The 21,741-nt window shown below is 38.6% G+C and overlaps 1 protein-coding gene across 4 annotated transcripts in view; it reads left to right on the top strand.

The window, feature by feature from the left end:
* VAMP7 (vesicle associated membrane protein 7) overlaps positions 1 to 21,741 on the top strand; it is a 90,287-nt gene that overhangs the window by 34,724 nt on the left and 33,822 nt on the right. For all 4 annotated transcript variants that reach the window (XM_070365409.1, XM_005900050.3, XM_070365408.1 and 1 more), the window contains one exon: positions 2,299 to 2,389. In XM_070365409.1, the coding sequence (XP_070221510.1) occupies positions 2,299 to 2,389 (91 nt within the window). The remainder of the gene's footprint in view (positions 1 to 2,298; positions 2,390 to 21,741) is intronic.

The raw sequence follows: 21,741 nt of genomic DNA, 5'->3' as shown, positions 1-21,741 counted from the left end.
CCTGTGTGGATCACAAGAAACTGGAAAATTCTTAAAGAGATGGGAATACCAAACCACCTTAACTGTCTCCTAAGAAACCTGTATGCAGGTCAAGAAGCAACAGTTAGAACCAGACATGGAGCAATGAACTGGTTCCAAACTGGGAAGGGAGTATGTCAAGGCTGTATATTGTCACTCTGATTATTTTACTTACATGAAGACTACATCATGTGAAATGCTGGGCTAGATGAATCACAAGATGGAAGCAAGATTGCTGGGAGAAATATCAAAAACCTCGGATATTGCAGATGATACCACCCTAATGGCAGGAAGTGAAGAAGAACTAAAGAGCCTCTTGATGAAAGTGAAAGAGGAGAGTGAAAAAGCTGGCTTAAAACTCAGCATTCAAAAAATAAAGATCATGACATCTAGTCCTGTCATTTCATGCGAAATAGATGGGGGGAAGTGGAATCAGTAACAAATTTTATTTTCTTGGGCTCCAAAATCACTACAGACAGTGACTCCAGCCATGAAATTAAAAGATGCTTGCTCCATGGAAGAAAAGCTATGACAAACCTAAACAGTGTATTAAAAAGCAGAGATATCACTTTTCTGACACAATCCATCTAGTCAAAGCTATGGTTTTCCCACTAGTCATGTACGGATGTTAGAGTTGGACCAGAAAGAAAATTGGGGCTTCCCTGGTGGCTCAGACAGTAAACAATCTGCCTGCAATGCGGGAGACCTGGGTTCGATCCCTGGGTTAGGAAGAGCCCCTGTAGGAAGGCATGGCAACCCACTCCAGTATTCTTGCCTGGAGAGTCACTATGGACAGAGGAGTCTGGCAGGCTGTAGTCCATGGGGTCTCAAAGAATCAGACATGACTGAGCGACTAAGTACAGCATGAAGACAGTTGAGTGCCAAAGAACTGATGCTTAGGTGCTGAGAAGACTTGAGAGTCCCTTGGACAGCAAGGAGATCAAACACGTCAGTCCTAAAGGATATCAACCCTAAATGTTCATTGGAAGGACTGATGCTGAAGCTGAAGCTGAAGCTCCAGTACTTTGGATACCTGATGCAAACAGGCAACACAACGGAAGACCCTGATGCTGGGTTAGACTGAAGGCAAAGGAGAAGGGGCGACAGAAGATGAGATCATTGGATAGCAACACCTACTCAATGGACATGAGTTTGAACAAACTCTTGGAGATAGTGAAGGACAGGGGAACCTGGCGTGCTGCAGTCCATGGGATCTCAAAGGGTCAGACACGACTTAGTGACTGAACAGCAATGTGTTGTGCAACAGAAACTAACAAACTCTCATAACAAACTCATAATCTCAAAGCAGACTCATAGAAAAAGAGATCAGAGAGCTAGGGTTGTGGTGAGGGATGATTGGATAAAAGTGGTCACAAAGTACAAACTTCCAGTTATAAGATAAATAAATACTAGGGATATAGTGGACAACATGATAAATATAATTAACAGTGCTTTATGTTATATATGAATGTCATTGAGAGTAAATCCTAAGAGTTCACATCATAAGGGGAAAAAAGGTATTTGGTTCAACTGGCAGTAAAACTTTCAATTTAGCCAGTTTATCTTTAGCTCCAGATATGTGTGTGAACCTCTAAACAAATCTGTGCCAGAATCTTGTCTATAAATGGAAATAAAAATAATGGTATCTTCATAGAGTTTTTGCATGGTTTAAATAATATCCCATATTTGAAGCACTTAGCACAGTGAAGTGACTGGAATATTGTATTTTAAGTCCACAATTATTTGCTATAGATAATAACTTCAAAATATATACTCTCATCAGTGTCTTACATTTTTAGATCCTATAATAAGCCAGTGAAAATAGCATGCATACTCTTATCCCAACAGATACAAAAATAGATGCCCAGAAGCTAGGCCAGTCCCTACCTCATCACACCCAAGAAATAAGAAAAGATTAAGAGTACCTTTTCCCTAACCTGTTACTTCTGCCTCAACTACAGTCTTTTCTCCTTTCTTCCTTGTCTGAACACAGATTATATAACACCCTACTTCTGCCCAGGAATCTCAGATGTGTATTTGATATACTTAGCTTTATTTCATTTGAAATAAGGTGATATTTTTATAACACTTATATTTCATATGGTAGCAAATTTTATGCTTTTGTATATTTTTTCCCTAGGTCTGGTAACAATTTTTGAATGAAGTGACATCTCTTTTGTACCTATGTTGTAGCTTTCCTCAGTGTCATTCCTCTTCTCTTTGTTTTCGTATTGTGAATAATATCTGGGTATCATAAGTTAAATCATATTTTTTTTATAGAAGCATCACTCTGAGAATAAGGGCCTAGATAAAGTGATGGAGACTCAAGCCCAAGTGGATGAACTTAAAGGAATCATGGTCAGAAATATAGGTATGTTTCATGACATACTCTGCATGTATGTGGGCAAAAATGATATTAGATTACTTGATTGGGGTCAGATCATTCTAGAGAAACTGAAATAGCACTTCTTTATTCTTAATATTGGAAGGTAATTGTCAGCTGAGTTGTGGATATTTCTTACCTTAATACTGCCTGCTGTATGAATGGTTTCTTTTTAGCATTTATGACTTTCTTCATTCTAAATTGGTTAGTTTAGGGACTTCCCTGGAGGTCCAGTAGTTAAGACTTCTTCCAATGCAATGGATGAGGGTTCAACCCTTGTTTGCGGAGCTGAGATCCCACATGGCTTGAGACCAAAAAACCAAAGCATAAACCAGAATCAATGTTGTAACAAATTCTGTAAAGATGTTTTAAAAAAATAAATACATTAGTTTACTTAGCAAGACTTATGTCTAAGACTCTTAAATAGTTTCAATTCAGAATAATTCAGTCAATTTGGGTTAGAAATACCCAGATAGTTGATATTATCAGTATAGATACTTAGAGTATAACTCTTTGACCTCCTTGTAAAGTTTGTTACTCTTGACTGAAAGAGGTAATTGGATCAAAAAACTGACTGTTCTATTCTTCAAGAGAATGAACTGTGACATAAATTTCATTGGCCTGTGTTTTGTCAAGAACCTATATAGCACATTAAAATAATCCAAGAAAATACATCAAGTTTATTTTTTGATTGATTATAATGATGGTATTTAGATTTAGGATGATGTTAATTTTTACTAGCTCCAGTTTTCACATTGTAGTTCTTGGGCTAGCAGCATCAGCATCCTCTGGGTTCAGTTCAGTTCAGTAGCTCAGTCATGTCTGAATCTTTGTGACCCCACGGACCGCAATACGCCAGGCTTCCCTGTCTGTCCTCAACTCCTGGAGCTTACTCAAACTCATGTCCATCGAGTTGGTGATGCCATCCAACCACCTTATCCTCTGTCATCCCCTTCTCCTCACTCCTTCAATCTTTCCCAGCATCAGGGTCTTTTCTATTGATTCAGTTCTTTGCATCAGGGGGCCAAAGTATTGGAGTTTCAGCTTCAGCATCAGTCCTTCCACTGAATATTCAGGACTGATTTCCTTTAGGATGGACTGGTTGGATCTCCTTGCAGTCCAAGGGACTCTCAAGAGTCTTCTCCAACACCACACTTAAAAAACATCAATTCTTCAGTGCTGTGCCTTCTTTATGGTCCAACTCTCACATCCATACATGACTACTGGAAAAACCATAGTTTTGACTAGACGGACCTTTTTTGGCTTCATGTACCAGGTTTTTCAGCTGGAAACTGGCTTTAAGAAGCGTTTCACCTGACTTCCCCAGGACCAAGCTGTTTCCTTAGAATTGATTGTGATTAACTTGCAAGCAGTTTGAATTGAGCTGTTTGAATAGTAAAATGTTTGAGCTGTTTAAAATCATTTTTTAAACTCTAGGGAAAACCACTAATAATTGAGATCCCAGTTATCTAAATATTTTGAAGGTGCTCCCCCCAACAGGATTCCAGCTGATTTATGTTTAAAAGCAATGGTCCTTGCTCATGTGTCTTCTAACTAAATGGACTGACTTGCCCAAAGGCAATTTAGAATACCAATGGCCAATGGGGAACTTTTGAAATTCTCAAACTTAATTTCCATAAAGCCAGATTTAATTACAATAGCTCAAAAATTTCCAGACCTGAGTGGAATGCTTATTTCATTTGGTATTTTGGGGCTTCCCAAGATTATTAGGAGTCTCCCTAAAATTGCCTCTCTAAAATAAAATTTTTAAATGAACTGAGGTGAACAGTGAGATAAAATGGCTCCCAAAGCTTCAGGCTCTTCCTTGGGTTTTTTTTTTGTTTCAGGCTCTGCCTCCAGTGCCATCTCATCTCTCTCCCTCTGCTCTTTGTGGCTGGACTCTACAACTGGCCACCATCTTCCCACTTCCTTTCTGTTAGGGGAAACACATTGACTGAAACTGCCCACCCTGGCCAGGCACCATAGTAACTGTTTGCATGAGTTGTTTTACAACAGGAGGTCCTGGTAAGGAACACGGAACTAATAAACCACCACCAGTTGGAAGAGTTTGGGAAAGGTGACAGCATGTGTCCAACCACCTCCTAGAATCCTTCTCGCTGGCATCCATCTTGGCTGAGCAATGTATGCACTACTGGGAAGGACTCTGAGTCAGAATGACTGGCCAGAGACAACCCAGAAATTAATCCCATCCTCTGGGAACCTGTTAGAAATGCAAATTTTCAGGCCCCACCCCAAGCCAACTGAATCAGAAACTCTTAGAGTGGGAAATCTGTGTTTTCACAAGCCCTCCAAAGGATTCTAATGCATACTCAAGTTATAGAACCACTCTTAAATATATCTTGTAAGAGGAATGTCTTACATACAATAAATTCTTTTATAAAATTGAACAAAAATTGGTACATAAATGCTTTATAAAATGTTTACCTTCGATGTCATTTTATAAATGTCCACTTATAATTTTGAATTTACTTTTACACTATTAGAATACTTGAAAGTAATGAAAAGATGTTTTAAAAAATTTACTGTCTCACCATCCTAAAGTTTATTTCCATTTACTTTACTTTAAATTTTTATTCATATGTTTACATAGTTGAAAGTCATATTTTATATTCAGTTTTATGGAGGCACTGTAATATAGTAATCGAGATTTGGAGTCATATATGCCTGAGTTTGAATCCTTATTTCACTTCCTACCTTCTGGTAGGCCTTCATCAACCCTCTAACCTTTCTGACCTTTATCTGCAAAAGAAAAGGAGATAATAAAACCTAAGTTTACCAGGATAAAAATGGTAATATATATATATAAAACACTTCGTACAGTGCTTGACACATAGTAAGAGCTGAATTATTATTAGTTGTTAGTCTGTTTTATGCTTGTACAGTATTTCTTTGAGTTATATCACAGTTTGCCAATTGTGTCCTTCTGTTGGACACTTCGGTTATTTAGAGCAGTATTACTCAGAATTTAAGCAGCTTGCTCGAGAATATAAGTCAATGGTGTGCTTCCTTCATTGAGAACATCTTGGTATGAAATCAATTTGACTAAACAGTGTGTTTGGAGACTTAGTTGAGCAGTAGCAGACACTCTTATGTAGCACTGATTGAGAAGTTTCTGTTATAGTAAGTACTGTTATAAATATTTTTATGCCTATTATTTTTTCTTGGGCTTCTCAGGTGGAACAGGGGTAAAGAATCTGCCTGTAAATGCAGTAGGTTCAGGAGACAGGGATTCAATCCCTGGGTTGGGAAGATTCCCCGGAGGAGGAATGGGAACCCACTTCAGTATTCTTGCCTGGCAGATCCCATAGACAGAGGAGCCTGGTGGCCTACAGTCCATGAGGTTGCAAAGAGTCTGACACAACTTAACAACTGAGCATCATGCTTATTTTTCTTGTCTTGTTGAGATTAATTCCCAGAAATGAGATTAATAATCAAAAGGCAGAAACAGTTTTACATTTCTTAATATGTATGTCTCGGTTATTTGAAGGGATTTTCTTTCATTAATATTAATTTTGATTGTATGTCTAGATGCAGACTAGAGAACCTAGTGAAAAACTACTAATATTTTTCTCTCTTTTTGGTCACCAAGTATATTTATTTTGCTTGAAAGTGGAAGCAGTCAACTGCTGAAATATTATTTATTGCAGATGCGTAATGTTTCTAGAAAATGAACCTTTTTAATCAACTCCTCTTAAATGACTTATTTTTAGAATTATAGAAATAACAAATTTAAAATGTAGGAAAAACATATCTAATCTTCTCCCTTTGATTTTTTTAGCAGCTTTATTGAAATGCAATTCATGTACCATACAATTCATCCTTTTAAACTATACAATCCAACTGTTTTTACTATATCCAGAGTTGTGTGACAATCATCACGATCAATTTTAGAACATTTTCATTATCCCCAAAAGAAATCCTGTGCCCATTTACAGTCACTCCTCTTTTCTCTTCAACCTCCAGACCTAAGCAGCAATTAATCTCCTTTCTGTGTACATGTATTTGCCTGTTCTTGACATTTTATATAAATGGAGTTATATAAAGCATGGCCTTAGTGATTTTGAAGTATATAATACAGTATTATTGACGATAACCTCAGATATGCGGATGACACCACCCTTATGGCAGAAAGTGAGGAGGAACTGAAAAGCCTCTTGATGAAAGTGAAAGTGGAGAGTGAAAAAGTTGGCTTAAAGCTCAACATTCAGAAAACGAAGATCATGGCATCCGGTCCCATCACTTCATGGGAAATAGATGGGGAAACAGTGGAAACAGTGTCAGACTTTATTTTCTGGGACTCCAAAATCACTGCAGATGGTGACTACAGCCATGAAATTAAAATACGCTTACTCCTTGGAAGGAAAGTTATGACCAACCTAGATAGCATATTCAAAAGCAGAGACATTACTTTGCCAACAAAGGTCCGTCTAGTCAAGGCTATGGTTTTTCCTGTGGTCATGTATGGATGTGAGAGTTGGACTGTGAGGAAGGCTGAGCGCCGAAGAATTGATGCTTTTAAATTGTGGTGTTGGAGAAGACTCTTGAGAGTCCCTTGGACTGCAAGGAGATCAAACCAGTCCATTCTGAAGGAGATCAGCCCTGGGATTTCTTTGGAAGGAATGATGCTAAAGCTGAAATTCCAGTATTTTGGCCACCTCATGAGAAGAGTTGACTCATTGGAAAAGACTCTGATGCTGGGAAGGATTGGGGGCAGGAGGAGAAGGGGACGGCAGAGGATGAGATGGCTGGATGGCATCACCGACTCGATGGACATGAGTCTGGGTGAAGTCCAAGAGTTGGTGATGGACAGGGAGGCCTGGCGTGCTGCGATTCATGGGGTCGCAAAGAGTTGGACACGACTGAGCGACTGATCTGATCTGATCTGATTGACGATGATTAGTATGCTGTACATTAGATTTCCAGAATTTATTAATTTTCTAGTTGCAAATTTATACCCTTTCACAGCATCGCTCCAATTCCTTTTCCCCCCAGTCTTGGTATTCACCATTCTGGTTCAGCAAGGTTTACATTTTTAGATTCCACATATGAGTAACATCATACAATATTTGTCTTTCTTTGACTAACTTAACTTACTAAGCATGGTGCCCTCAAGATTCATCCCTATTGCAAATGACAGGACTTCCATCTTTCTCATGGCTCAGTAATATTCCATTATATATAGGCACCATGCCTTCTTTATCTATTCATCCATTGATGGGCACTTAGTTGATTTACATATCTAGACTGTTGTGAATAATGCTGCACTAAACATGGGAGTACAGATATCCTTTCAATATCCTGCTTTCATTTCCTTTAGATAGATACCCAGAAATGCAGTTGCTAGATATATGTGTTAGTTATAGTTTTAATTTCTTAAGGAAACTCCATGCTGTTTTTAGTAGTGATTGAACCAATTTATATTCCCGCCAGCAGTGCATAAGGCTTCCCCTTTACTTCATATGCTCATCAATACTTATGTCTTATCTTCTTCTTGTTAGCCATTCTAAGTGGTATAAGGTTGATAACTCATTGTGGTTTTTATTTGCATGTTCCTATTGATTTGTGATGTTGAGCATTTTTAATGTACCTGCTGCCTGCCCATTTGTATATCTTCTTTGGAAAAATTCTGTTCAGTTCCTCTGCCTATTTTTAAATCAGATTTTTTTTTTTGTTATTGAGTTGTATTAATTCCTTTTATATTTTGGATGATAAACCCTTATCCAGTATGTGGTTTGTAAATGTTTTCTCCCATTCTATAGGTTACCTTTTCATTTTGTCGATTGTTACTTTTCCTGTCCAGAAGCTTTTTAATTTGATGTAGTCCAACTTACAGATTTTGCTTTCATCGCTTGTGCTTTTGGTATCCTAAGTATCATTGCAAAGACCAGTGTCAAGAACTTTCTTCCTATATTTTCTTCTAGGTGTTTATTGGCTTGAGGTCTTATGTTTAAGTCTTTTATCCATTTCAAATTAATTTTTGAGTGATGTATATTGGGGTCCAATTTCCAGTTTCTGCATGTGGTTATCCATGTGGTTTTCTGAACACCATTTTTTGAAGAGGTTATCCTTTCCCCATTGAGTATTCTTGATTCTCTTCTCAAATCTTAGTTGACCATATGCATGGGGGTTTATTTCTGGTCTTGCAAATTTTGTTCCTTTGGTCCATGTATCTATTTTTGCCAGGAATACTGTTTTAATTACTATAGCTTTATTAGTGTAGCTTGAAACCAGGAAGTGTAATGCCTCTGCCCTTGTTCTTCTTTCTCAGGATTTCTTTGGCTATTTGGGATCTTTTTTAGTTCTGTACACGTTAGGATTTTTTTTTTCTATTTCTGTCAAAAATGCCATTAGAATTTTGATGGAGATTGCATTGAATCTGTAGGTGACTTTGGCTAATATGAACATTTTAGCTATTAATTTTTCTGATCCATGGACATAGGATATATTTCCATTAGTTTGTATCTTCTTTAATTTCTTTCATCAAAGTCTTGGAGCACACAGATCTTTACTTCCTTGTTTTTTTTTTAAATTTGTTTAAACTGAATTTTTTTTCAGTTTTATTTATTTACTTTACAATATTGTATTGGTTTTGCCATACATTGACATGGATCCGCCATGGGTGTACATGTGTTCCCCATCCCAAACCTCCCTCCCTCTTCCCTCCTCGTACCATCCCTCTGGATCATCCCAGTGCACTAGCCCCGAGCACCCTGTATCATGCATCGAACCTGGACCTGCGATTCGTTTCACATATGATAATTTGCATGTTTCAGTGCCATTCTCCCATAACATCCTGCCCTCACCCTCTCCCACAGAGTCCAAAAGACTGTTCTATACATCTGTGTCTCTTTTGCTGTCTCACATACAGGGTTTTCCTTATCATATTTCTAAATTCCATATATATGCGTTAGTATAGTGTATTGGTGTTTTTCTTTCTGGCTTACTTTACTCTGTATAATAAGCTCCAGTTTCATGCACCTCATTAGAACTGATTCAAATGTATTCTTTTTAATGGCAGAGTAATACTCCATTGTGTATATGTACCACAGCTTTCTTATCCATTCGTCTGCTGATGGAGATCTAGGTTGTTTCCATTCCTGGCTATTACAAACAGTGCTGCGATGAACATTGGGGTACATGTGTCTCTTTCAATTCTGGTTTCCCCAGTATGTATGCCCAGCAGTGGGATTGATGCGTCATATGGCAGTTCTATTTCCAGTTTTTTATTAAGGAATCTCCACACTGTTCTCCATAGTGCCTATACTAGTTTGCATTCCCACCAACAGTGTAAGAGGGTTCCCTTTTCTCCACACCCTCTCCAGCATTTATTGCTTGTAGACTTTTGGATCGCAGCCATTCTGACTGGTGTGAAATGGTACCTCATAGTGGTTTTGATTTGCATTTCTCTGATAATGAGTGATGATGAGCATCTGTATGTCTTCTTTGGGAAATGTCTGTTTAGTTCTTTGTCCCACTTTTTGATAGGGTCATTTATTTTTCTGGAATTGAGCTGCAGGAGTTGCTTATATATTTCTGAGATTAATTCTTTGTCAGTTGCTTCATTTGCTATTATTTTCTCCCATTCTGAAGGCTGTCTTTTCACCTTGCTTATAGTTTCCTGTGTTGTGCAGAAGCTTTTAAGTCTTATGTTTAGATCTTTAATCCACTCTGAATTTATTTTTGTGTATAGTGTTAGACAGTGTTCTAGTTTCATTCTTTTACAAGTGGTTGACCTGTTTTCCCAGCACAACTTGTTAAAGAGATTGTCTTTTCTCCATTGTATATTCTTGCTTCCTTTGTCAAAGATAAGGTGTCAATAGGTGTGTGGATTTATCTCTGGGCTTTCTATTTTGTTCCGTTGATCTATATTTCTCTTTTTGAGCCAGTACCATACTATCTTGATGACTGTGGTGTTGTAGTAGAGCCTGAAGTCAGGCAGGTTGATTCTCCAGTTCCATTCTTCTTTCTCAAGATTGCTTTGGCTATTCGAACTTTTTTGTATTTCCACACAAATTGTGAAATTACTTGTTCTAGCTCTGTGAAAAATACCATTGGTAGCTTGATAGGGATTGCATTGAATCTATAGATTGCTTTGGGTAGTATACTCATTTTCACTATATTGATTCTTGCGATCCATGAACATGGTATATTTCTCCATATATTAGTGTCCTCTTAGATTTCTTTCACCAGTGTTTTATAGTTTTCTATATATAGGTCTTTACTTTCTTTAGGTAGATATATTCCTAAGTATTTTATTCTTTTTGTTGCAATGGTGAATGCAATTGTTTCCTTAATTTCTCTTTCTATTTTCTCATTGTTAGTGTATAGGAATGCAAGGGATTTCTGTGTGTTGATTTTATATCCTGCAACTGTACTATATTCATTGATTAGCTCTAGTAATTTTCTGGTGGAGTCTTTAGGGTTTTCTATGTAGAGATCATGTCATCTGCAAACAGTGCAAGTTTTACTTCTTCTTTTCCAATTTTGATTCCTTTTATTTATTTTTCTGCTCTGATTGCTGTGGCGAAAACTTCCAAAACTATGTTGAATAGTAGTGGTGAGAGTGGGCACCCTTGTCTTGTTCCTGACTTTAGGGGAAATGCTTTCCATTTTTCACCATTGAGGATAATGTTTGCTGCGGGTTTGTCATATATAGCTTTCATTAGGTATGTTCCTTCTATTCCTACTTTCTGGAGGGTTTTTTTTTAATCATAAATGGATGGTGAATTTTGTCAAAGGCTTTCTCTGCATCTACTGAGATAATCATATGGTTTTTATCTTTCAATTTGTTAATGTGGTATATTACATTGATTGATTTGCAGATATTGAAGAATCCTTGCATCCCTGGGATAGAGCCCACCTGGTCATGATATATGATATTTTTAATATGTTGTTGGATTCTGTTTGCTAGAATTTTGTTAAGGATTTTTGCATCTGTGTTCATCAGTGATATTGGCCTGTAGTTTTCTTTTTTGTGGCATCCTTTTTCAGGTTTTAGGAGAATTTTGAGCATTAATTTACTAGTGTGTGAGATGAGTGCAATTGTGCAGTAGTTTGAGCATTCTTTGGCATTGCCTTTCTTTGGGATTGGAATGAAAACTGACCTTTTTTAAAATTTTATTTTATTTTTAAACTTTACAATATTGTATTAGTTTTGCCAAATATCGAAATGATTCCGCCACAGGTATACCTGTGTTCCCCATCCTGAACCTTCGCCCTCCTCCATCCCCATACCCTCCCTCAATTTAGAAAGATGGTAACAATAACCCTGTGTATGAGACAGCAAAAGAGACACTGATGTATAGATCAGTCTTATGGACTCTGTGGGAGAGGGAGAGGGTGGGGAGATTTGGGAGAATGGCATTGAAAACTGACCTTTTCCAGTCCTGTGGCCACTGCTGAGTTTTCCGAATTTGCTGGCATATTGAGTGCAGCACTTTCACAGCATCATCTTCCAGGATTTGAAATAGCTCAACTGGAATTCCATCACCTTCACTAGCTTTGTTCGTAGTGATGCTTTCTAAGACCCACTTGACTTCACATTGCAGGATATCTGGCTCTAGCTGAGTGATCACACCATCGTGATTATCTAGGTCATGAAGTTCTTTTTTGTACAGTTCTTCTGTGTATTGTTGCCAACTCTTCTTAATATCTTCTGCTTCTGTTAGGTCCATACCATTTCTGTCCTTTATCGAGCCCATCTTTGCATGAAATGTTCCCTTGGTATCTCTAACTTTCTTGAAGAGATCTCTAGTCTTTCCCATTCTATTGTTTTCCTCTATTTCTTTGCATTGATCACTGAAGAAGGCTTTCTTATCTCCCCTTGCTATTCTTTGGAAATATGCACTCAGATGCTTATATCTTTCCTTTTCTCCTTTGCTTTTCACTTCTCTTCTCTTCACAGCTATTTTTAAGGCCTCCCCAGAGAGCCATTTTGCTTTTTTGCATTTCTTTTCCTTGGGGATGGTCTTGATTCCTGTCTCCTGTACAATGTCATGAACTTCTGTCCATAGTTCATCATGCACTCTATCTATCAGATCTAGTCCCTTAAATCTATTTCTTACTTCAACTGATTGCCAACATCCGCTGGATCATGGAAAAAGCAAGAGAGTTCCAGAAAAACATATATTTCTGTTTTTCTGACTATGCCAAAGCCTTTGACTGTGTGGATCACAATAATCTGTGGAAAATTCTGAAAGAGATCGGAATACCAGACCACCTGACTTGCTTCTTGAGAAACCTATATGCAGGTCAGGAAGCAACAGTTAGAACTGGACATGGAACAACAGACTGGTTCCAAATAGGAAAAGGAGTACATCAAGGCTGTACATTGTCATTCTGCTTATTTAACTTACATGCAGAGTACATCATGAGAAACGCTGGGCTGGAAGAAGCAAAAGCTGAAATCAAGATTGCCAGGAGAAATTTCAATAACCTCAGATATGCAGATGACATGTGCATATGTCACAACCTTATGGCAGCAAGTGAAGAGGAACAAAAAGCGTCTTGATGAAAGTGAAAGAGGAGAGTGAAAAAGTTGATTTAAAACTCAATATTCAGAAAACTAAGATCATGGCATATGGTCCCATCACTTCATAGGAAATAGATGGGGAAACAGTGGAAACAGTGTCAGACTTTATTTTGGGGGGCTCCACAATCACTGCAGATGGTGATTGCAGCCATGAAATTAAAAGACGCTTACTCCTTGGAAGGAAAGTTCTGACCAACCTAGATAGCATATTAAAAAGCAGAAACATTACTTTGCCAACAAATGTCCATCTAGTCAAGGCTATGGTTTTTCTGGTGGTCATGTATGGGTGTGAGAGTTGGACTGTGAAGAAAGCTGAGTGCCAAAGAATTGATGCTTTTGAACTGTGGTGTTGGAGAAGATTCTTGAGGGTCCCTTGGACTGCAAGGAGATCAAACCAGTCCATCCTAAAGGAGATCAATCCTGGGTGTTCTTTGGAAGGACTGATGCTAAAGCTGAAACTCCAGTACTTTGGCCACTTCATGTGAAGAGTTGACTCGTTGGAAAAGACTCTGATGCTGGGAGGGATTGGGTTCAGGAGGACAAGAGGACAACAGAGGATGAGATGGCTAGATGGCATCACCGACTCCATGGACAAGAGTTTGGGTGAACTCCAGGAGTTGGTGATGGACAGGGAGGCCTGGTGTGCTGCAGTTCATGGGGTTGCACACAGTCGGACATGACTGAGTGGCTGATCTGAACCGAACTGTCAAGTTTTGGTATTAGGGTGATGGTGGTCTCATAGAATGAGTTTTGAAGTTTACCTTCTTCTGCAATTTTCTGGAAGAGTTTGAGTAGGATAGGTGTTAGCTCTTCTGTAAATTTTTGGTACAATTCTGCTGTGAAGCCATCTGGTCCTGGGCTTTTGCTTGTTGGAAGATTTCTGATTACAGTTTCAATTTCCATGTTTGTGATGGATCTGTTAAGATTTTCTGTTTCTTCCTGGTTCAGTTTTGGAAAGTTGTACTTTTCTAAGAATTTGTACGTTTCTTCCAAGTTGTACATTTTATGGGCATATGCTTATAATAGTCTCTTATGATCCTTTGTATTTCTGTGTTGTCTGTTGTGATCTCTATTTTCATTTCTAATTTTGTTGATTTGATTCTTCTCCCTTTGTTTCTTGATGAGTCTGGCTAATGCTTTATCTATTTTATTTATCTTCCCAAATAACTAGCTTTTGGCTCTGTTGATTTTTGCTATGGTCTCTTTTGTTTCTTTTGCATTAATTTCTGCCCTAATTTTTAAGATTTCTTTCCTTCTACTAACCCTGGGGTTCTTCATTTCTTCCTTTTCTAGTTGTTTTGGTGTAGAGTTAGGTTATTTATTTGACTTTTTTCTTGTTTCTTGTAGTAAGCCTGTATTGCTTTGAACCTTCCACTTATCACTGTTTTTACAGTGTCCTATAGGTTTTGGGTTGTTGTGTTTTTATTTTCATTGGTTTATATACATATTTTGATTTCTTTTTTGATTTCTTCTGTGATTTATTGGTTATTCAGCAGCGTGTTGTTCAGCCTACATATGTTGGAATTTTTAATAATTTTTGTCCTGTAATTGAGATCTAATCTTACTGCATTGTGGTCAGAAAAGATGCTTGGAATGATTTCAATTTTTTTGAATTTACCAAGGCTAGATTTATGGCCCAGGATGTGATCTATCCTGGAGAACGTTCCATGTGCACTTGAGAAAAAGGTGAAATTCATTGTTTTGGGGTGAAATGTCCTATAGATATCAATTAGGTCTAACTGGTCTATTATATCATTGAAAGTTTGTGTTTCCTTGTTAATTTTCTGTTTAATTGATCTATCCATAGGTGTGAGTGGGGTATTAAAGTCTCCCACTATTATTGTGTTATTGTTTATTTCCCTTTCATACTTGTTAGCATTTGTCTTACATATTGTGGTGCTCCTATGTTGGGTGCATATATATTTATAATTGTTATATCTTCTTCTTGGGTTGGTCCTTTGATCATTATGTAGTGTCCTTCTTTGTCTCTTTTCACAGTCTGTGTTTTAAAGTCTATTTTATCTGATATGAGTATTGCTACTCCTGCTTTCTTTTGGTCTCTATTTGCGTGGGATATCTTTTTCCAGCCCTTCACTTTCAGTCTGTTCTGTGTCCCTTGTTTTGAGGTGGGTCTATTGTAGACAACATATATAGGCATCTTGTTTTTGTATCCATTGAGCCAGTTTTATCTTTTGGTTGGGGTATTCAACCCATTTACATTTAAGGTAATTATTGATAAGTATGATCCCGTTGCCATTTACTTTATTGTTTTGGGTTTGAGTTTATACACCCTTTCTGTGTTTCCTGTCTAGAGAAGATCCTTTAGCATTTGTTGGAGAGCTGGTTTGATGGTGCTGAATTCTCTGAACTTTTGCTTGTCTGTAAAGCTTTTGATTTCTCCTTCATATTTGAATGAAATCCTTCCTGGGTACAGTAATCTGGGTTGTAGGTTTTTCTCTTTGATCACTTTAAGTATGTCTTGCCATTCCCTCCTGGCCTGAAGAGTTTCTATTTAAACATCAGCTGTTATCCTTATGGGAATCCCCTTGTGTGTTATTTGTTGTTTTTCCCTTGCTGCTTTTAATATTTGTTCTTTGTGTTTGATTTTTGTTAATGTGATTAATATGTATCTTGTGTTTCGCATTGGGTTTATCCTGTTTTGGACTCTCTGGGTTTCTTGGACTTGGGTAATTATTTCCTTCCCCATTTTAAGGAAGTTTTCAACTGTTATCTCCTCAAGTATTTTCTCATGGTCTTTCTTTTTGTCTTCTTCTGGGACTCCTATGATTCAAATGTTGTGGCCTTTAACATTGTCCCAGAGGTCTCTGAGGTTGTCCTCATTTCTTTTAATTCTTTTTTCTTTTTTCCTCTGTTTCATTTATTTCTACCATTCTGTCTTCTATCTCACTTACCCTATCTTCTGCCTCCGTTATTCTACTGTTGGTTCCCTCCAGAGTGTTTTTTTATCTCATTTATAGCATTATTCATTACATATTGACTCTTTTGTATTTCTTCTAGGTCCTTGTTAAACATTTCTTGCATCTTCTCGATCCTTGTCTCCAGGCTATTTATCTGTAACTCCAATTTGTTTTCAAGATTTTGCATCATTTTCACTATCATTATTCTGAATTCTTTATCAGGTAGATTCCCTATCTCTTCCTCTTTTGTTTGGTTTGGTGGGCATTTATCCTGCTCCTTTACCTGCTGAGTATTTCTCTGCCTTTTCATCTTGTTTATATTGCTGTGTTTGGGGTGGCCTTTATGTATTCTGGCAGTTTGTGGTTCCTCTTTATTGTGGAGGTTCCTCGCTGTGTGTGAGGTTGGACAGGTGGCTTGTCAAGGTTTCCTGGTTAGGGAAGCTTGTGTCAGTCTTCTGATGGGTGCAGCTGGATATCTTCTCTCTGGAGTGCATTGAAGTGTCCAGTAATGGTTTTTGAGATGTCAGTGGGTTTGGTAAAACTTTGGGCAGCCTATATATTGAAGCTCAGGGCTATGTTCCTGTTTTGCTGGCAAATTTGCATGGTATGTCTTGCTCTGGAACTTGTTGGCCCTTGGGTGGTGCTTGGTTTCAGTGCAGGTATGGAGGTATTGATGAACTCCTATCGATTAATGTTCCCTGGATTCAGGAGTTGTCTGGTGTTCTCAGGTTTTGGACTTAAGCCTCCTGCCTCTCGTTTTCAGTCTTATTCTTACAGTAGCCTCAGGACTTCTCCATCTGTACAGCACTGATGGTAAAACATCTAGGTTAATGATGAAAAGTTTCTCCACGGTGAGGGACACCCGGAGAGGTACACAGAGTTACATGGAGAAGAGAAGAGGGAGGAGGGAGATAGAGGTGACCAGGAGGAGAAGAGGGGGAATCAAATGGGGAGAGAACAAGCTAGCCAGTAATCACTTCCCTTTGCTCTCCACAGTCTGGACCCCTCAGAGATGTTCACGGAGTTACACAGAGAAGAGAAGAGAAGAGGAAGGAAGGAGACAGAGGTGTCCAGGAGGATAAAAGGGGGAATCAAAAGCAGAGAGACAGATCCTGCCAGTAATCCCTTCCCTAAGTGTTCTCCACAGCCCGGAACACACAAAGAGATTCACAGAGTTGGGTAGAGAAGAAAAGGGGGAGGGGGGAGATAGAGGCGACCTGGTGAAGAAGGAGAGTCCAAAGGGGGAGAGAACAATCAGACCAGTGATCTCTGTCCCAAGTAAAAATGGGTACTGAAGATTGGGTTCTTAAAGGTACAAAGTTGATAACAAATACCAAAAAGCAAAGATAAGAATCTAGAGTAGAGGTTAGAGTCTCAAAAATACAATATTAAAAAAGAAAAAAGTCACAGAAATCATAAAATATATATATATGAAGTTTGCTTTAAAAGTAGGGTCTTTTTTTTGCAAGGTAATAGTAGATTATAAAAATGAAAATTAAAGGAGTAATAGGGGACCTAAATTTTTTTTTTTAATTTAAAAAATGATAATAGTTAAAATACATCTATGGCTTTCTCTAGAGCTGTCGCGGACAGTGTGAGGTCAGTTCATTTTCAGAGAGTTCCTTGCTCCAGCTATACTTCTCCAGGTGTATAGGACCCTTCCTATGTAGTCTGTTCTAACTACAGGGTTTTAATATATTTCACCTGTCGCTTCCAAAGTGTTTCCCTCTGTTTATTTTAGCTTCTTCTGTTTGCTGGTCTCTTCAGTGTCTAATTTCTGCCCTGACACATGGTGGGGTGGTGATGGTCACTTTTTTTAGGTTCACTTGTTCAGTAGTGCTGTGGGGAGGGAGGAACACTGCAAACAAATATCAGTGGTGTGTGCTCACAGTGATTCAGCCACACTGGGTTTGCCCCCACTCACAGCATGTGTGCTTTCCCAGTCTACACTGCTCAGGCTCTAGGTTGCTCTGCTGATAACTGTCTGACACGGGCCCTGGGTTGCATGAACTCCCGATGTCTAAGCTGCTCAGGTTCAGGTTCTCGGGTACTCCACAATGGCACAGACTTGGTTTGGCCTGCGTTTTGAGCCTGTCCCTGGTCCGAGCAGCTCAGGTGACAAGGTGCTTGGTGAGTACAGTCGCTCCCAGGTGGGGACTGTGACTTATTGCCTCCCCCGTTCCAGCCGCTAGGTTTTCTGGGTGTACAATGGGTGCCGCACCTTCTCAGGTGTGCTGTGTATCTCTTCTGGGGAGCTGATCTCTGGCTACGACTGTCCCAATGGATGTCGACAGTCCAGAATCCCAAGAAGTCTTGTTAGCAACAAAGTCTGCTTGCAGTTTGGTATAGGATGCCTCTCTGGGGCCACGATTGCCCCCTTCCAGCTCTGGCTGCCCTCGCCTACCTGTCTCCAGCAGGAAATAAGCTGGTCCGCAGCCAGCTATCTCTGCTTAGTCCTTTGTTCTGTGAATGGGCCCAGCAGTGTCTTAGGTTAGGGCTTTTCGCGGGATAGCTGTCCCACAGTCTGGGTTGCTATCTCAAGCTAGTTCCCTCAGATTGCCATCAGGGCATTCAGGCCCAGTCCTTACCCTAAGCAATGCAGCCCATGCCTCCCTGTCCAGCCCCGCTTGCTAATGGGGGATGCAAGCATCTGGGCTGCTGCTCCATTGGGAGTTGCTGTTAGGCATGTAATCTGTGGGTTTTAATTATTTATTTATTTTTCCTCCCGGTTATTTTGCCCTCTGAGATTCCAAGGCTTGCCACAGAGCCACTGGAGAGAATGTTTCCCGGTGTTTGGAAACTTTTCTCTTTTTTAAGACTCCCTTCCTGGGACAGATCTCCATCCCTACCTCTTTTATCTCTCTTTTTATCTTTTATATTTTGTCCTACCTCCTTTCGAAGACAATGGACTGCCTTTCTGGGTGCCTGATGTCTTCTGCCGACATTCAGAAGTTGTTTTGTGGAATTTGCTCAGCGTTCACATGTTCTTCCGATGAATTTGTGGGGGAGAAAGTGATCTCCACGTCCTGTTCCTCTGCCATCTTAGGACCGCCTCCTACTTCCTTGGTTAAAATTATTCCAAAATATTTTATTAATTTGTATTATTGTGATTGGGATAGTTTTATTACTTTTTTGATATTTTGTTGTTATGTAGAAACAACTGGTTTCTGTACGTTGATTTTACATCCTGCAACCTGACTGAATCCATGGATTAGTTTAACAGGTTTTCTGGTTGAATCTTTGAGATGTTTGATGTATAATATCATATTATCTTAAATAATGGCAATTTTACTTCTTCCTTTTCATTTTGGATGCTTTTTATTTCTTTGTCTTGTTTCATTGCTCTAGCTAGGACTTCTAGTACTTTATGAATAACAGTGATGAAAAGTGGGCACTCTTGTCTTGTTTCTGATATTAGAGGAAACGCTTTCAGTCTTTCACCGTTGAGTATGATGTTAAACTCTGGGTCTGACATATATAGCCTGTATTATTTTGAAGTAAGTTCTTTCAGTATTCAAATTGTTGAGAGTTGTTGTCATGAAATTATGCTGTATTTTGTGAGTTGTATTTTTTGCATTTTTTGAGATGATCGTAAATAGTTTTCATTCTATTAACATGGTATATCACATGTATTGACTTGTGTATTGTTGAACTACTTGTGTAGTTGAACTATCCTTCCTTCCTAGGGATAAATCCCACCTACTTATGGTGATTGTTTTGATGTGTTGTCAAATTCAATTTGATATTTTTTTTTTTTTAGAATTTTTGTACCTATATTCATCAAGAGTATTGGTTTAGTTTCCTTTTTTCATAGTGTCCCTATCTGTCTTTGATATCAGGGTAGTGCTGGCCTTGTAAAATGAGTTTGTGAGTGTTCCCTTCTAAGTTTTTTCGAAGAGTTTGAGATGAATTGCCATTCATTTTTCTTTAAATATTTGGTAGAATTCACTAGTGAAGCTGTTTGGTACTGGGATTTTGATTACTGGTTCAGTCTCCTTAGGATGCCCTGGTTCAATTCCTGGGTTGGAAGATCCCCTGGAGAAGGGATAGGCTACCCACTCCAGTATTCTTGGGATTCCCTTGTGGCTCAGCTGGTAAAGAATCTACCTGAAATGCAGGAGGCCTGAGTTCGATCCCTGGGTTGGAAAGATCTCCTTGAGAAGGGAAAGGCTACCCACTCCAGTACTCTGGCCTGGAGAACTGAATGGACTGTATAGCCCATGGGGTCGCAAAGAGGTGGACATAACTGAGTGGTTTTCACTTTCACTCTCCTTATTCATTATTAGAATGTTCATAGTTTATTTCTTTCTGATTCAGTCTTGGTAGGCTGTATGTTTCTAGAGATGTATTCATTTCTTCTAGGTTATCCAGTTTGTTGGCATATAACTATTCATACTAGTCTCTAATGATTCTTTATTTCTGAGCTATCAGTTGTGATGTCTTCTCTTTTATTTCTGGTTTTATTTATTTGGGTCCTCTTAGTCTAGCCAAAACTTTGTCAATTTTGTTTATCTTTTCAGAAAACCAGTTCATAGTTTTCTTGGTATTTTCTGTTGCATTTTTTTGGCCTCTGTTTCAGTTAATTTCCACCATAAGTTTTGTTATTTCCTTTCTTATGCTAATTTTGGGCTTACTTTGTTCTTTTTCTAATTCCTTGAATTGTAAAGTTTAGTTGCTTATTTGAAAGCTTTCTAATATCTTAATATATTCATTTATCACTATAAATTTCCCTTTCAGACTGTTTTTGCACCATTCTATAGGTTTTAGTGTGCTGTCTTTCCATTTATACTTGTTTGAAGATTTTTTAAAAATTTCCATTCTGATTCATTTTTTGACCCATTGGTTGTTTAGGAATGTGTTAAAAATCTTCCACATATTTGAAGATTTTCTAGCTTTCCTTTTAGTATTGGTTTCTAGTTTCGTGACATTGTGGACAGAAAAGATAGTATGGTTCAATCTTCTTAAATTAGTTAAGACTGTTTTGTATCATATCATGTAGTCTATCCTGGAAAATGTTCTGTGTGCACTTGAGAAGAATGTGTATTCTGCTGCTGTTGGATGGAATGTTTCTTACATATCTGTTAGGTTCACTTGGTATAAGGTATGTTTCAAATCCGGTGTTTCTTTTTTGATTTTCTGTCTGGATGATGTATTCATTGCTGAAGATGGGTTATTGAAGTAGAAATTAAGAAGAGATGGCAAGAATACACAGAAGTACTGTACAAAAAAGATCTTCATGACTCAGATAATCACGATGGTGTGATCACTCATCTAGAGCCAGACATCCTGGAATGTGAAGTCAAGTGGGCCTTATAAAGCATCACTATGAACAAAGCTAGTGCAGGTGATGGAATTCCAGTTGAGCTGTTTCAAATCCTGAAAGATGATGCTGTGAAAGTGCTGCACTCAATATGCCAGCAAATTTGGAAAACTCAGCAGTGGCCACAGGCCTGGAAAAGGTCAGTTTTCATTCCAATCCCAAAGAAAGGCAATGCCAAAGATTGCTCAAACTACTGCACGATTGCACTCATCTCACACGCTAGTAAAGTAATGCTCAAAATTCTCCAAGCCAGGCTTCAGCAATACGTGAACTGTGAACTTGCAGATGTTCAAGCTGGTTTTAGAAAAGGCAGAGGAACCAGAGATCAAACTGCCAGCATCCACTGGATCATCGAAAAAGCAAGAGAGTTCCATAAAAACATCTATTTCTGCTTTATTGACTATGCCAAAGCCTTTGACTCTGTGGATCACAATAAACTGTGGAAAATTCAAGAGATGGGAATACCAGACCACCTGACCTGCCTCTTGAGAAACCTCTATGCAGGTCAGGAAGCAACAGTTAGAACTGGACAAGGAACAACAGACTGGTT

Source organism: Bos mutus, chromosome X (genome assembly GCF_027580195.1).
Source record: "Bos mutus isolate GX-2022 chromosome X, NWIPB_WYAK_1.1, whole genome shotgun sequence".
Classification (NCBI taxonomy): domain Eukaryota; kingdom Metazoa; phylum Chordata; class Mammalia; order Artiodactyla; family Bovidae; genus Bos; species Bos mutus.
The sequence above is the reverse complement of the archived record's forward strand: the minus strand, read 5'-3'. Positions and strand labels throughout refer to the sequence as shown.